Below are 16,781 nucleotides of genomic sequence, written 5' to 3'. Positions count from 1 at the left end.
TTCTCTGAAGTCCAATTTCTTTTCACATGTCAGATATTAGTGGGTTATACAGACTGACTGTATATGAGTGAGTGTGTCAAGTTGGGTTCTGCTTTGTGCCCAGTGGTGCCAAGATCAGCTTTGGTTCAAACTGCCCGTTTATTAGAATTGATTTATTCATTCATCCACGATGTACCTGAGACGATTCATCCATTCTCCATTTATCAGTGCTACACCAACATCAGTCTCATTTGATTTGACTGCTCTAAGCAGACATTCTACTTGGATTTGCCCCCTGACACCAAGACCTCTGCCTCTAACCCCATTAGCTCGAGCCATCAATAACAGTAATGTATTCTTCTAGTTTCTTCGTTCTTTTCTATGTCTTTACAGTATGGCTCCAAGTTTAGTTTTTTCCATTTAACTTGTAGCAATTAACAGGCCAACTCGAGACACATTAAACTGCACTGCATCAGCCTGCCATTGTGACTTAGCAGAACAGCCACACCACCAAAACTCAGCTTATGATGGCACACTTAACAATATCATCACTGTGTTTTACAAACATCAATATGGCATTTTGTAAGTAAAATGTGACATTGAGTGAATTATGTTTTGACAACATTTCAGTGTCTTGAGGCACAGCTTTTCTGAAATAGATTATCAGGAATAAAAAGGATTTGACTGAAGGTCGATTTAGCAAATTCAAATCATTTGGTGCTTCTGGTTGCCACCACAACAGTCATGTATGAAGTCTACTGCCACTTTACATCAAGAGTGTCTGGGCAATGAGGGTCTTATATGAAACTTTACAGTGTTACCCGCTGAGAAAAATAACATCTCCACAGATTTAAAAATACACTTAATAAATGTTTTTAATGAAATAAAATGTTGTATTCTCTACTGAAGCAATTCATAAAATATAAGAAATTAAATTATATAATACTATCTCAAGAGCACACAGTAAATAAAAATAAGTTGAGTATTATAATGAAGTCACTGGAGATGTGGAGATCTGTGTCCACTGAATTCAGAAATGAGCTGATGGCGGTGGTCTGCCTGTCAAAGCCCCACTTTATTTCTTTATTGCTCCCCTGTGATTTTGTTCTTGCCTGATGCTGGCTGCTCTTTTATTTCTCTGTTGTCCCCACTTTCAGTATGGAGTCAAGCCATTGTGATTTCACAGATCCACTTCTGCTTATCTCCGCAATCGCCATCATACCAGCCATCATATTTATTGTTCACCTGTAGCTGAACACAGTCCTCTCCATCAGGATTATTCCCAGTCCAGTTGTCTGGCTCCCTCCCATCATCATGATCTCTTAGGCCCCAGGAGCTGTAAGAGAAGAGGAGTTATCAGTGCTGAACTGGTAGCTGCACTCCAGAGTCAGATATCTCAGACACACTTTGTGTTCCTAGTTTGAGGTGCTCAGATACCAGAAACAGAAGACTAAAAAGACTTTTGTTATTACAGTATAACAATGAAAATGACTGATGAATGCGACTTGATTTGAGTAACGTTGAATTTTTAATTCTAAAGACAGCAATCCTCATATTAGACCCACACAACTTTTAATTCATATATTATCTAAGTTCTGAGGAATTTGTATTGTCGTGATTTGTTTGTGTCAAATAAATTGCAAAAGACCCATTTTACTTTGTGTTAAACACAAGGTTTGGTGTTTAATGATGTTAATATTATAAGCAATTTATTATAAGTGTATTAACAATGTAGATTTGAGGGAGTCATCCAAACCTGTACTTATTACAGTGTGCTACACAAAAATACATTAAAATTACTTGAATATATTTTGTAAAATTCTGCTATTATTGTCATGTGCACTACTAGTAGGAAAGAAGAAACTCTAAAGAGCAAAGAGCAGATGCTGGCATCCTGTAGTGAAAAGAAACTCCACAGTGTTTGAAAACAACGAGATGCCATTGTGTTAGCATAAGAACAATAAAAAGACACAATTCAGGTGTCCATGACCCAATTTTTAAAAGAGCTGACAAAGACTTGCATATAAAAGAATTCAGAACTGTACTCCTGATACTCTTACAAAAATAAAATATATGTAAAATGTATTTAAAAAAAACATTTATATCCATATGAATATATTTTACAATATGTTATACTACAAGGATAAATATATTACAATTTATTACAGTATCTTCTAATATATTGTAAATTATTTAAATTATTGCCATTTTTTACATTGCAATATATATTAAAAAAATATATTTCCTAGTATATTTTAAAATATTAGGAATAATACACACAACAATAATATAAAACTATTATCTTTTTAAATATACAGTAAATTGTAGATATACAATATATTTTTACAGTTATATTTCAAAGTACCTGCCATTTTTGTCTGTTGCTGTATAATGTTGAAATATATTAACCTGGCAGTGGAAATATCATCTAATAAGCGTCTCCGAGGTGCTGCTGATATTGAGATATGCTGTACACCACATTGTGACAACACAAATTATAAACCGAATTGATTCATTTGAGGCGTGTGAGTTAAACAAATATTCATTTGCATTTACCCATAAGTTTGGATCAATATACTCTTTTTAATTTTGAAAGAAATGTACAAAATACCTGCAGAGGTTATTTTTGTTCCTAAACAGATTGCCTTGCTGAGGAGTTCACATGTAAGAAAGCATGAGCTGTCAACAGTGGCTGAAACTCTGAAGAAAATGACTGAACCAATTGTTTAAGTAAAAATCATGAAAGAGCCAAAATATTTTATTAATCATCAATAAATAAAACAATCTGTTATTTAATCTACTTAAATTTGGTGTTTATTTCTGGCTGGTGATAAAAATTCTAAAGAAGTATTTTGGAAAAGATCTTAGCATGAAGGGCATTATGGTGCAGATGTAGCAGCCAGGAGACCAGGGTACCTCCCACTGTCTAAAGACATGCAGGTTAGGTGAACTGGTGACGTTAAACTGGTCCCAGTGTGTGTTCACCCTGTAATGACCTGGCACCGTGTCCACAGTTTGTTCCAGCCTTGTGCCCTGTGCTACTTGGCATACACTCCCTGGTCTGATTAAGTGGATTAGAAAATGACAAGACCTTTGCCTGAATATTATAATGGAAACTCCTGTAAACCATTTAAAGAAACCAAAAATATCACCCTTCTTCTGGCTACAAGGGCTGAAATTGGTTTGGATGCAGTTCTACAAAATTTAAGTTTTACCTTTTATTTTTTATTAATCAAATTATTACACTCAGCATTTTACAGTAAATAAAAAGAGGAAAATGTGAGTGGTTTCACACCACTCATGTAACAGAAAAGTTAGACTATCTTATATTATATGTTGGGATGGCATGGAAAATGCAAAAACAAAAAAGTGAACCCAAGATATTTCATGCTTTCTATGGTCAACTTCATTTCATTTGTTAATATAAATCCATTCCTGCATTTCAATGCAAACCCACCATCTTGTCCTGTGTTACCACTGCTGCCAACATGTCAGATGAGAGACTGAGGAGCTGCTTTTGCTATTTCTCACTTCTATGCCCCCCTCCTACAGTTTGTGCTCAGAAGCTATTTGTTGACGTTGGCTGCTCTTTTCCGTTTTCAAAGAAAAAATAAGTTTGTGGGAAAACTTTGATAATTGAATTACTGTGTGTCATTCACACCCAGGTTGATAGTACAGTGAATAAGCTTTCTTTCAGTGTAAAACAAGGAATATTGCTCCTTATTTATGTCTCTAGTTCATATATTTTCTACATAGAGACACATACAAATTCCCCATGGAACTTTACTTTCATTCTTTCTTAGACACATCTTTAGGATTACTACAACCAGGAATGTAGAAAAATGGCCTGCTCACTATCAGAAAAATCACAACATACGTCTGATGGCTCAATAAAATGTGTACAAGTGACAGGAAATGAGTCATTATATACATTGCTATACATGTGGTCTGGCTATAATTTGGGTTTGAAGGTAAAAGGTGTCATTTGGTATTTCCTCTTCTATAAATGTTTTTGAAAATAACTATAACACCTTAAAATCAACAGCAGATATTTAGCACCAGAAAAGAAAAAAATTGTAGGAATTGCTTGTAAAATGCATCAGAATTATTATCCATCAATCCATCCATTATCTAACCCGCTATATCCTAACTACAGGGTCACCGGGGTCTGCTGGAGCCAATCATAGCCAAAAAGGGGGGAAAGCAGGAAACAAACCCCAGGCAGGGCTCCAGCCCACCGCAGGGCGTGCACACACACACACACACACACACACACACACACACACACACACACACACACACACACAAACACCAAACACACATTAGGGACAATTTAGAATCGCCAATGCACCTAATCTGCATGTCTTTGGACTGTGGGAGGAAACTGGAGTACACGGAGGAAACCCACGCAAACACGGGGAGAACATGCAAACACCACGCAGGGACGATCCGGGAAGCGAACCCAGGTCTCCTAACTGCGAGGCCAGAATTATTATACTACCTGCAAAATGCAAATCAGAGTGCAAAACATTCTCAAGAAGAAAGTTATGAAGTATAACTGTGACTCACAAAGAGAAAGACTAGCATGTTTTATGAAAATTATTACAGAATAATAGCTGTTTACTTTTAGATTATGTAATTTATGAGCATAAATGCCAAACATCCCTTAAGGCATTAGGTGTTAATGTTCTTCTTCTTGTTTTTAAAGTTTTAGCACCTGAATATCTTACAGAATGAATATCTGAATGTATCCCATGTCACGGTTTTGGATCCTCTAAGGCTTGTTTACTGAATGTTCTTAAAGTTAAGTAGAAGATTTCCTTGCATCCACTCTCCCTATTAAAATTCTCTTCTTCCTTGCATATTTTTACTTCGAGATCTTTCTTTGCTTCAACTTTCTACTGTCTACAAGAGACATTTTGTCTTAAGGAGAATTACTGCGATAATTGCCTGTTCCTATTGATGGAAATTTTCTACTGCCTTTCACCTCTCTCACTTTTTGGAAATCTTCCTTTTTTATTTGACACACACATATTCACACACTTTGAATATCCCTGTAGTTCACATTGAAGATGACATTAATCTTCACATTCAAAGCAAATAATCAATTCTTTTCCATTTGGGTTCATGCTATTAATCTGGAGATTTTAGACTGAAGTTACACTCCTCTTTAGCTCAATGACAGGAAGACCACGATAAGACATGCTGGCATTACACTTTTACTTTATGTCTGAGAATGTGAGTAAGCGTGTCACCATCAATAAGGGCATAGAAATGAACACAAAATGTAAGAAATGTTAAATAAGAATATCAGTAAATGATAAAAGAGTTATATATTAATTGTGTGTTGGGGTAGAGAATATCTATCCTGTTTCCCTGTGATGTCTGACAATGACTGTTAAATTAGTAATATGTGAAGTTTTCCTATAAATAACTGGTACACTACTCTCAATCAGGCAAGCTGGAAATTGAGATACAAACCTGCTTTCAGAGTCTTCTAGGGTTCAAATGTCAGAAGAGGCCGACGTACATCAGAGTTATCAAACTGGCTTCATAGGGTGTAAATGTTGTGACGGTGAAAATGTCAAATTTCTCAATCTGTTATTGAGTACAAACCCCATGTCAGGCACCACAATCCTTCCTGGTCCCATTTTACCTTATCTGTTTATAACTGAAAAGCGGAATGTGATGAGCAGGAGGAATTTCTAGTGAAATCAGCGCACTGCTTTGATGCTGATGAACATTTGGGAGTTCATTTTTATCTGCCAGATTTCATTGTTGCAAGTGACATTGTATTGCTGCCAATCCCTGTGATCCTCAGTGAAGCTGTGCCTTCATCTGAATTCCTTATGTCTACTCATTTGTATCTAAAAGGTCTAATTTCTGTTTCTTGTCTTACCTGATATTAACATCCAGGGGTCTGTTGTCCACCCAAACAAACTGACCATCTATCTCCTGGTCACTCAGTCCAATCCAGTATATTTTCTCTGTAGTTTCTACATTGGTTTTTATTGTGTTTATTAAGAAAGTCTGAAGGAAAAAGAAACGTATGTCAGTTATGTTGAGTTATTTGGTAATAAACTCTGAAAAGATAAAAACTTGCAGCAGTTAAACTGGGACATTTGATAATTAGCTAATCTCCCTGTCCCCTTTTACCATCTCAGATGTTGTCTTTCTGTTCAATTGTATATGAATGTCTCCTGTGTGACCATCAGCACAATAAAAGGTGTACCTGCTCCTCTTTACTCTCTATTATCACCAAGTGTCCATTCATTGATGTGCATTGTTTGCGACTGTCATCCCAGTTCAGTTTATCTGTCGAGAAGTAATAGCAATTTCTGTTGGACTGCAGCCATTCATTTGGGCAGACACTGCACTTCCTTGCTATGAAACCAGAGAAGAAAAAGAAAAATATGAAGAAGAAAACTGCTGAGTTCAGATTCTGATCAAAGAACTAAAAAGAAATCCACAGGAAGAAAGAATGAAGTGATTCAGGCCCTTGGAATCCGCATTTTGGACAGCAGCTGGATACTGGCCATTACTGCCATGTGTTCAGAGTACAGCGAGCTTCTTACTTGCATCAACGTGTTACACATCATCACTCTCCAGTGCCATGATTAGGTAGTAGAACTACATTACTTCAGAACTTCTTACTTATTTGAAAAATATCAGAACATGTTCCTCAACACTGCATTCTATTTATTTATCATATACAGTAAATCAGAAATATATGGAGAGACATCATTTCAAGGGCATAAATAACAAAACAACATTTATTTCTAATATAACTAATCTACTGTATATCAGAGTATTCTTCAGGTGTGAAGATTACTGGCAAGACAGCTTGTGCAAGTGAAGGAAGCTCACAAAAAAATTTACAAAGTTACATCTTGCCTGAAGAAGGGGCCTGAGTTGCCTCGAAAGCTTGCATATTGTAATCTTTTTAGTTAGCCAATAAAAGGTGTCATTTTGCTTGTTTTTCTCTACATTCATAATGGCTAACACGGTACAACACCCTAGTACTACAAAGTGGACACAGAAAGGCAACTAATGTCCACTGCTCTAAGTTTCATGCTGAACCTTACAGAGTCACAATAGTCCATCAACACAAGATTTTCATGTTGGGGTAGCAATTAAAATGGGGACTTCTATAAAAGACCTTTGATCTTATATAGAGTTAAAATGGTAAACCCATGAAGGGGTCCAAAGGTCTGTCACCAGACACAGGAAAAGAGTAAAAGGTGAATTGAAAATAAAAAGTACACAGGATTCTGTTCACAGCCTTTTTTTGTATCCAGAATTAAATAACCTGTGTATGCTTACATTAAGAAAGAAAAAGAAAGAAAACATCTAATTTTAGCTCGACATTAGTTCAGAATATTCAAAAAAAGAAAGTAGGGACTCGCGTGGACCTCACTTACCCTGAGTCAGCTGGTCTGTAACAGGACAGAATTCATCTAAATCTCTAAATCTCAAAATCAGCTCAGTGTGACTCTTATTAAGTGAGGAAATTGTAGAATGAAGTTCAACGTAACTAGATTGTAACTCACCGTTGTCCTTTTCCAGCTCTGTAATATTTGATAGCAGCTTCATGTTGTAATTTTCCAACTGTGTAATATTTGATAGCAGCTTCTGGTTGTAATCTTCCAGCCTTGTTTTATTTGATTGCAGCTTCTTGTAGTTCTCATTCAGTGCTGAGCTCTCATTTTTTAGTTGTGTCACATTTTGTTGCAGCACAGTGAAGTTTTCTTGTAAATTTTTAAATTTTTTTTGGATTCTAATTAAGTTGACGTGCAGGGCATCTTCATTTTCTTTAAATTTGCCGACAGTGACATCTAAAGAACCAAACATATTACACTTAGACTGGTAACTTACTTTATAGTTTATAGATCTTTGGCTGGCTATGATGAAGAAGCTGCATCAGCCTGAGATTAGAGTCTTGTCAAGTCACCGCCTATACATGCCAGTTTTCTTGCATCACATAAAGAGGTGCATATTAAATTCATTTGTGACACGTTTGACTCATTATGTGTTATTGAATTAGCCCTGTGATGATGTTGTACTGTCTGCTTATTTCTGTGTTATATTTAACTTGTAGTTTTGCAGTCTTCTCTAAGTCTGTAAATGATGTATGTTTCTGATGTCTGTAAGGGTTTGTTTTACTGTGGAAGTGCTGTTATATACACAGTTTTCCTAAATGTTTGTGGACACCTGACTACAACACCTGTATGAGCTTATTGGACATCCTTTTCCAAAACCATGGGCATCAATATGGAGCTGCCATCTGGCTTTGGTTCTATAACAGTCTCCATTGTTCTTTCCACAAGATTTTGAAATGTTTCTGTGGGAATTTGCATTGATTCACCCAGAGGAGCTTTTCTGGATTCAGGTACTGATGTTGGAAAAGAAGGCCTGGCTTGCAAGCACCATTTCAAGTCATCTCAAAGATGTCCAATAGGATTGAGGCCATTCAAGTTTCTCCATGCTTGTAAGGAGCTGCTTTTTGCATAGGGGCACAGTCATGGAGGAACAGGAAAGGGCTTTCACCAAACTGTTGCCAAAGTAGGAAGCACGCAATTATCTAAAGTGTTTTTGTTTAATGTGGAGTTAACAGTAGTCTTCACTCCAGAGAACACTTTTCCATTAAATCAGATTCTAATGGCAGCGTTCTATACACCACCCCAGCCAATACTTGACAATGCATAAATTGATCTTAGGTGCATGTGCATTTCTCAGCCATGAAAACCCATTTCATAAAGCTCCCAACTCACAGTTCTTGTGTGGATGTTGCTTCACAAAGCAGTTTGGAAGTCCATTGTGAGTGATGGAACAAAGGATATGTGATCCGTACATGTTTTACACCTTAGCTCTTGACTGCCCTGCTCTGTGAGTTTGTGTGGTCTACCACTTTATGACTGTTGCTGGTCGTAGATACTTTTACTTTATAATAGCAGCACTTATTGTGAACCTGAGTAGACCTATCAAAACAGAGATTTTATTCACTGACTTGTGGCAAAGGTGACATCCCCTGACAGTGTCACGTTTATAGTCACTGAACCCTTCAGTATGACACTTTCTTCCGTCAATGTTTGTCAATGGTGATCGCATGACGAAGTGCTTGATTTGATGCACATGTTAACAACGAAACACCTGAACTCAATCATGTTTAGTGGGTAGGGGCTCCACATACATTTGACCACATAGTGCAGATGGAAGGTGATTCAAGGAGAATGTCATGTCATCTGTTAGTTTACAACACCGCACAACAAGATCTAAGGAGGAATGGCAGCAGCAGAATTTGAATTGCTGTTTATATGTCAAAAGAGCACAACAGACTCAAACACACCAGGAATGTGAAAGATGTGGGGAGTATTTGCCTGTATAAAGAGTCAGCTTTCAAAATTTTATGAAGGACTATCCTCTCTTTGCTGCCTACAGAACAGACTTGGGAAGCACTAAGTTATTAATTTTATTTGGGAAAATCATTCAGCAGCTGTACATTGTCTGTTCTGTATTCAGGACAGTTAGTCGACATTTAGACTTCGTAACATTTTTAGGACAACGTAGGCAATGTGACGTGTGTACATGATTGTAAACTTTTAATGTTTAATATCATTAGGCATTTAGATTCTGATTTATGTAATGATGGGTGGTTTTCAGATTTGGGTTAGTGTTGGCCTTGACCCTCATTTATCAAATTAAGGTATCACTACTCAGGAGAAAGCTATACATACAATGCCTATAAAACGTTTACACATTTTATTAGAAACAAACAAAATACAGTAGATTAAATTTGCCCTTTTCGACAAAAGAAAAAGATGCTTTAATCAAAGTGAAAATAGATTTTTGCAAAGTGGTCTAAATTAATTATTTTATAAAGATAAAATATGTATGCAGTATAAAATACTTTATATAAGTTCTATATCATAATGCAGCCCATTAGTTCTGTACTGTTCTGTAATGGCTTTGGAGAACATTGCAGCATAGAACTGATTTTAAAAATGGATGAAAGAATAGGTTTTGCAAAATTAAAATTTGTTTTTTTCTCACTCCCATTTCTGTCCCTAATTTGTGTCTTTTCACATTCCTATTGTTCCTTATCAATGGTGCACATCTCAGCAGCTGATAGATACTGTTGTGATTTAGTCCACAAGTGTCCCACACGTCTTGCTGGTGGGACCTTACAATTCCTCCACAATACCACCAAGGAGAATGTACCACACATGGATGTTTGACTTCTAAGACCCCTCCTCAGCCTCGACCCACAAGACTGAGGTTGTAATATATGGGCAAAAAGAGTACCAGCCAGGACCAGGGCTAAGCCGTGACAAATAGGAGGGCCACCGAGGTGCGCACCAAAGCCTATGGCAAGGGCCCAGGTGGAGCCACCGCGGGTGCAGATCTTGGTGGTAGTAGCAAATATTCAAACAAGCACTTTGAAGGCTGAAGTGGAGCATGGTTCCATGTGAACAGCAGTTGAACATGGGTCAGTCGGTTCTAAGGGATGGGCGAGCGCCTTTCCGAATTGTGGGGCAATGGCCTCCATCAGCCCCAAGCCCATCGAAAGGGAGTCAGGTTCAGATCCCCGAATCTGGAGTGGCAGAGATGGGCGTGGGGAGGGGGGGGGGGGTCATCCAGTGCAGTGACGCAAGCAATCCCGGAGAAGCCGGAGGGAACCCTGGAATGGGTTTGTCCCGAGAGAGGGGCCTGTGCCTTGGAAAGTGTTGCGCTTTTGGAGGTGTCCGGAGAGTCCTTGCCGACCCTTGAAAGTCCGGGGGAGATGGTGTAAATTTCGCAGAAGGTCTCCAAGGTGAACAGCCTCTGGCATGTTAGAACAATGTAGGTAAGGGAAGTTGGCAAGCCGGATCCGTAACTTTGGGATAAGGATTGGCTGTAAGGGCTGGGTCAGTCAGGCTGTGGTGCGAAGCAGGGATGGGCACGTGTGGGGGTGTTCTTTGGTGCCAATTCTGGACATGCATCGGGCGCTTTCCATAGATCGCACCAGCTGCGTCCTTACCTCTCTTCCCGTCATGGGCTGGGGTCCGATGCGTGGCCTTGGCTGGCGCCTAGCAGCTGGCTTAGAACTGGTGCGGACCAGAGGAATTAACTGTTTAATTAAAAGAAAGCACCGCAAAGGCTGGAGAGTGGTGTTGACGCAATGTGATTTCTGCCCAGTGCTCTGAATGTAAAAGTAAAGAAATTCAATGAAGCGCGGGTAAACAGTGGGAGTAACTATCGTTGACAGTCGGGTCCTTGTTCTACCCTCCTACTGTCTAGTGAAACCCAGCCAAGATCTGGGTGCAGCAGGGTAACACAGGTGGCTCATGTGTATAAATGGGATGAAACTTATAGAATTGACAGAAATATATATATATATATATATATATATATATATATATATATATAGATAGATAGATAGATAGATAGATAGATAGATAGATAGATAGATAGATAGATAGATAGATATAGATATATATTATGATACCAATGAGAGCCACTGCTCACAACCTTACTCTCTGAGAAGATGCCAATACAATGTAATGTATGTATAATACAATTTGTATAGTGATGACTTAATTAAATACTATCGCACCATCTCGAGAGAAGGGGCCTACTGGCCACCAATCCCTCTTGTCGAAAATATATTTTACAAGTCATTACTGTTCTATGTACAACCTAATTTATTGTAAAATTGACGTGTTATGATATATTGATGTATATATATGTAACGTCAAGGGAAGCATACTCAAAACCTCACAAAAAGATTGACAAGTTGACAGAAGTGTAGCCCGAGATGAATACCAGACAAACACTTAACAGTGAGCAATGTTGCGACCGATGGACAGAATCAACTCTGCCCACAACCCAAGGTCGTTAATATAGGGCTAACTTAATAAAACTCCTAGTCAACACTAGTGTCTCAGTGTTGTGACTTATTCGACGAGCGTCCCATACGTATTGCTTGTGGGGCCTCACTAATTCTCTGTGAGTCTTGTACAGGGACCACAGTTGTAAGGACCGACCCAGTGAAGTTAATTACTAAAATGTACCACACATGGATGTGGAACTTCTAGTACCTCTCCTCAGCCTCAACCCACAAGACTGAGGTTGTAATTTATGGGCAAAAGAGTGCCAGCCAGGGACCTTGTTTCTCTGGCACTCAAGACACAAATCTAGATAAGGTCTTTACTGCTGCCATCGGATAGACCACTTAGCAACCCATTGCTGTTACATCCATGCCAGTCAAACCCAATCCTATAATTAATTCAATTAAGCCTAGTTGAAAATCATCCTTATCGACAACTAGGTTAACTAGGGTAACTTTGGGTACTGCAAAGATTGTCCGACATTTCTATTCCTATAATGCCAAATTCCAACCAGAATTACTAAAAATAAAGAAAAAAGTTCAAACTTGGCAAAAGATACAAAGAGTAGTCCCAGTCCCAGTGAAGCATTATAAATGCATGTTGACATTGGCATAAAGCACTTATTCTGCTGAATAATTTGATGGATGAAAATCAACCAATGCTCTTGAGTCATTAGTATATTAGAAAAATTTTGATGAGAACAGGCCATTCTGCCCAAAAAAGCTTGCCAGTCCTATCCACTTAATTCTTCCAAAATAACAGCACATCTAATGTTGAAAGTCCCTAAAGTCCTACTGTCTTCTTAATATTATTAAAAACATGCACACTAAAGTTAGTGTCTGCTTTGGGAGGTCTATAACGCACTCCTAAAGTAAGGCCTTTTCCCTAATAGTTTATGGACAAATCCAGATGTCGTCACTAAGAATGGGCTCATCATCAAAGCTATAGAAGACTTACATTTCAATTCTATTTTACATGAAGGAAACCTCCCCTTTTCTGTTCTGTCTATCCTTCCTGAAAAATGTGTACCTCCACGATGTTATACTCATCCCCATCTTTCCTGATTAACCTGGTTTCTGTTATTGACAGGATGTGCGGAATTGTTCCTAATGGCATTCAGTTTTGTCTTCATTCACCAAGATAGGTGGATTGTCAAATAATCTGGGATCCATTGAATCATTACAGAGGGACATGGATAACAGACAGGCTTGGGCAGATTTGTGGCAGATGAAATTTAATGTCAGTAAATGTAAAGTATTACATGTAGGAAGTAAAAATGTTAGGTTTGAATAGGAGGTCTGAAAATCGAGAGGGATATGTGAGTCATAGTGGACTGCCAGGCAGTGTTCAGAGGCCATTAAGAAGGCTTACAGAATGTCAGGTTATATAACCCCCTGATGTGTGAGTACAAGACAAAGGAGGTTATGCTGAAGCTTTATAACTCACTCGTGTGGTCTCATTTAGAGTATCGTGTGCAGTTTTGGTCTCCAGGCTACAAAATGGACATAGCAGAACTGGAAAAAACCCAAAGAAGAGCGATTAGGCTGAATCCAGGACTACAGGGGATGAATTATGAGGAAAGATTAAAACAGCTGAGCCTATACAGTTTAAGCAAAAGAAAATTAAGAGGTGACATGATTGAAGTGTTTAAAACTATGAAGGGAATTAGTCCAGTGGATCAAGACTGTTATTTTAAGATGAGTTCATCAAGGACACAGAGATACAGTTGGAAATTTGTTAAGGGTAAATTTTGCCCAAACATTGGGAAGTTTTTCTTTACACAAAGAACGATAGACACTTGGAATAAGTGACCAAGTAATGTGGTAGAGAGTAGGACTTTAGGGACTTTCAAAATTTGACTTGATGTTATTTTGGAAGAATTAAGTGGATAGGACTGGCGAGATTTGTTGGGATGAATGGCCTGTCCTCATCTTGATTGTTTTAATGTTCTAATGTTCTACATAACACTTTGTACTTTGGATAGTAATCTTGAATTAACTACTGAGATTTTGGGGGGTCTGTAAGTGACAATATAAATTGCTTGATGAGAAATGCCAGTTAGGTTTCCTTTAAGGATAACATCTACTTGATTTAGGATTTGTGAGAATATATTGAATCACTTTCTGATATGTTATCAGTTTGATTTGTAGATTTCTGAAAAGCATTTGAGACAGTAAGCCGTGATTTTGCTCAATTTCTTCAAACACAATTATTATTATTATTATTATTATTATTAAAGCAGGCATGATGTTCCATTAAACCTTTTCATGGAACCACCCCACCATTTGCAATTCACAGACAAATTCATTAAAGCTGTACTTTACCTTCCCTATTGTTTGTGCTCAAAACCAGTTCATAGGGTATTATGCTCAATGAACAAGCAATACAAATCTCACAACTAGCAGACAGCAACTTAATTTTTCTGGAAGTGGTAGTGAAGTGCATAAAGCATGGACCTAATTAAAACATTCATATATAGCATCAAGGATGGATTTAAATAAAAGAAAATAATCCAAAATCTGTGAAAACTCTAATAAAAACACCTGCTTGGTTTTTAAAATAAAGTAACAATCAGATGGAAGCAGTGCTGTAAACCTTAATGAAACTGCTAAACTCTGTTATAAAAAAGTTTGATTCAGGGTTGGCTTAAAAACTTCAGAATTCAAAGGAGAGTTTTATGCTCAGAGGGTCTGTCCTGTGTTTCCTACATACTCATTCTTAGAAATTCCAGACCTACTTGTACCTTTCTAAACAAATCTTGTTTAACTTAAATGGCAAAATAGATAACACAAGATTAAAAGTGAAGAAAATTAAAGGCAAATATTGTGGTGATGGAATCAAAAAGCATAGATTTTACAAAAATTGAATTATATCCCAAAATATAAAGATAAAGATATAAAAGATATAAAAAATGTCTTTTAAGCTAAATTTTCTTTTTTTTATTTGAAAACATTGCTGGTCTTACGTTTGTTTCACTGTGTTCTTATTCAGTAGGAAAAGTTTAGTGAAATTAGCCAAGTTCTTCAAACGAGTGTAGAGCAGAATGAAGTGTTCTTGGTCCGATTGCTGCAAGCACAACTTTTCCCCTCACCACTCCATAATTTGAAAAAATAAAAGCATGAACTTCAGAAGGAAATGTTAATGTTTGGAAAACTGGAATGAAGTAATGTTCAGTTGGCATGTCAACTTTTAAGTTAAGATGGTCCTTCTTCATGCGTAAAGAACATTTTGTAAAGGGGAATTTACCACTGTGATAGGAGTAATTCCTGATGTAATATTGTGTGTACCCTCATGACAAATAAATAGTTCAAAAATGCTTATTTAATATTGAAAACTTTGGAACAATTTTTATCAATGGGATCAGCATAACAATAACAACAACAACAAAAAATGAACCCCAGCTTTATTAATAATCTCTCTTTCCAAGAACCCACTGTGCAATTTAAAATTGGACATCAAAATGGATGGCTGACTGGAAATTTATGTGACCACTTTTTCAAGATAAAATTCAACAAATTTTAAGAAATGTCATATGAAATTATATTATCCACGCAACAATTTATTATCTAAATGTATTATCTAAATTCATGCCAAATATATATTATTGAACATATTTTTCTACCTGTATACATTGAAAATATATTTGGCTAAATATGTATTATTTACTAATTGCACTTCTAGACCAAAAACAGCCAGCACTTCAGTCAGAGATTAGAATGAATTTGACAGCTAACCAAAAATATGAAAGCTCTGAAATGCACAGTGAAGAACATAATATGGGGACATCTGTCTTGTATTCATGTAAAACAATCTCATACATGTTACATGTGACGCTTGGCATTATAAACTGCTTTAAATTACACCGTTTGGTGTTATCGCTTTGTTTGTGTATGGTGTTTCTCTTCATGTTATATGTTTTATTTGGTAAGTTTGTTTGTAGCATAATAAATTGCACAGTACAGTGACCCTTCACTAGTTGCGACCATTTGTCATGGTGCCCTTTTGTCATAAATTGACATTATTATGTTGTTTGTGTGGGTTACCATGGCAAACATAATGGCACAGCTTTACTTATGCATGAAACAGAAGCTCCCCTTTATTTTTTTTTTATGCATTTCAGAACTTCTGTACAAAGAAACTTGATGAAATAAATGATTTTGTAAGCATAATATTTTTAATTGAAAGTTATTTGGTATATTCACTATTTCGTCTGTGTACAAGCTGCGACTTTACCAAGTGCCTAGTTAAGCGCTTCCCTTAATTTTAACGCTGTTCAAAGCTGAACGACTACAGAAAGCACAGCTTCGCCTTCCGTCAATATACATTTAGGTTCTTGAAGTATACTTACAGTAAACACTCAGGGAGGAGACAACACTCAGTAGCACAGCACACAGCAATAGAAGCAGCAGCTTTAAACACCCGCCTTTTTGATTCTCAGGAGCTGGAAGTATTAATAAGAGAGAAAATGAATAGATACACTTACACAAAGAGTGCTGAAGAGAAAAACACTGATAGAAATGCTTTAAGCCATGGGAGACAGTATTGTGGCCTCACCTTTACTTTTCTTTCCATTGGACTGCTTTTTGTGTTCATCCTTTTTCCAGCCATCATTGCTATAGGCTTCATATATGTCATTGTCTTTGTGAAATTCATAGGCATCTGAAAAACAAAAACTGGATTCAGGGACAAAGCACTGCACAGAAGTTGTAAAGCGGGTGTTCAGAGTTATGGCACAGACGCCAACCTGATGCATGCTGCTGATGCTATAATCTGTAAAATTCTGTAAGTAGTCTGGGCATCTGGCCTTCATCAATGTGTACCCTGCTAAAGTCACTTACACTGCACCAGAACAATGCTAACATTTATATATACAGTAACTGAAAATGTTAATGCTGAACAACATCAGGCATGAAGTGAGAAGTACGATAAAATTAA

At 37.3% G+C, this 16,781-nt stretch overlaps 2 protein-coding genes across 4 annotated transcripts in view; both read right to left on the bottom strand.

The window, feature by feature from the left end:
• Positions 1 to 16,781, bottom strand: part of LOC114643594 (low affinity immunoglobulin epsilon Fc receptor-like) — a 346,195-nt gene that overhangs the window by 311,510 nt on the left and 17,904 nt on the right. Inside the window, exons 4-8 of one of the 2 annotated variants that reach the window (XM_051927563.1) lie at positions 16,401 to 16,505; positions 16,195 to 16,287; positions 7,401 to 7,814; positions 6,212 to 6,363; positions 5,879 to 6,009 (exon numbers count right to left, since the gene is read on the bottom strand). In XM_051927563.1, coding sequence (XP_051783523.1) covers positions 5,879 to 6,009; positions 6,212 to 6,363; positions 7,401 to 7,814; positions 16,195 to 16,287; positions 16,401 to 16,505 — 895 coding nt within the window. The remainder of the gene's footprint in view (positions 1 to 5,878; positions 6,010 to 6,211; positions 6,364 to 7,400; positions 7,815 to 16,194; positions 16,288 to 16,400; positions 16,506 to 16,781) is intronic. The other variant, XM_051927564.1, reaches the window with a different exon arrangement.
• LOC114643591 (CD209 antigen-like protein B) overlaps positions 606 to 16,781 on the bottom strand; it is a 290,359-nt gene continuing 274,183 nt past the window's right edge. Inside the window, exon 10 of one of the 2 annotated variants that reach the window (XM_051927556.1) lies at positions 606 to 1,224. In XM_051927556.1, coding sequence (XP_051783516.1) covers positions 1,144 to 1,224 — 81 coding nt within the window. In that variant the 3' untranslated portion in view covers positions 606 to 1,143. Of the gene's footprint in view, positions 1,316 to 16,781 lie in introns of both variants that reach the window. The other variant, XM_051927555.1, reaches the window with a different exon arrangement.

Source organism: Erpetoichthys calabaricus, chromosome 5 (genome assembly GCF_900747795.2).
Source record: "Erpetoichthys calabaricus chromosome 5, fErpCal1.3, whole genome shotgun sequence".
Taxonomy (NCBI): domain Eukaryota; kingdom Metazoa; phylum Chordata; class Cladistia; order Polypteriformes; family Polypteridae; genus Erpetoichthys; species Erpetoichthys calabaricus.
The sequence above is the reverse complement of the archived record's forward strand: the minus strand, read 5'-3'. Positions and strand labels throughout refer to the sequence as shown.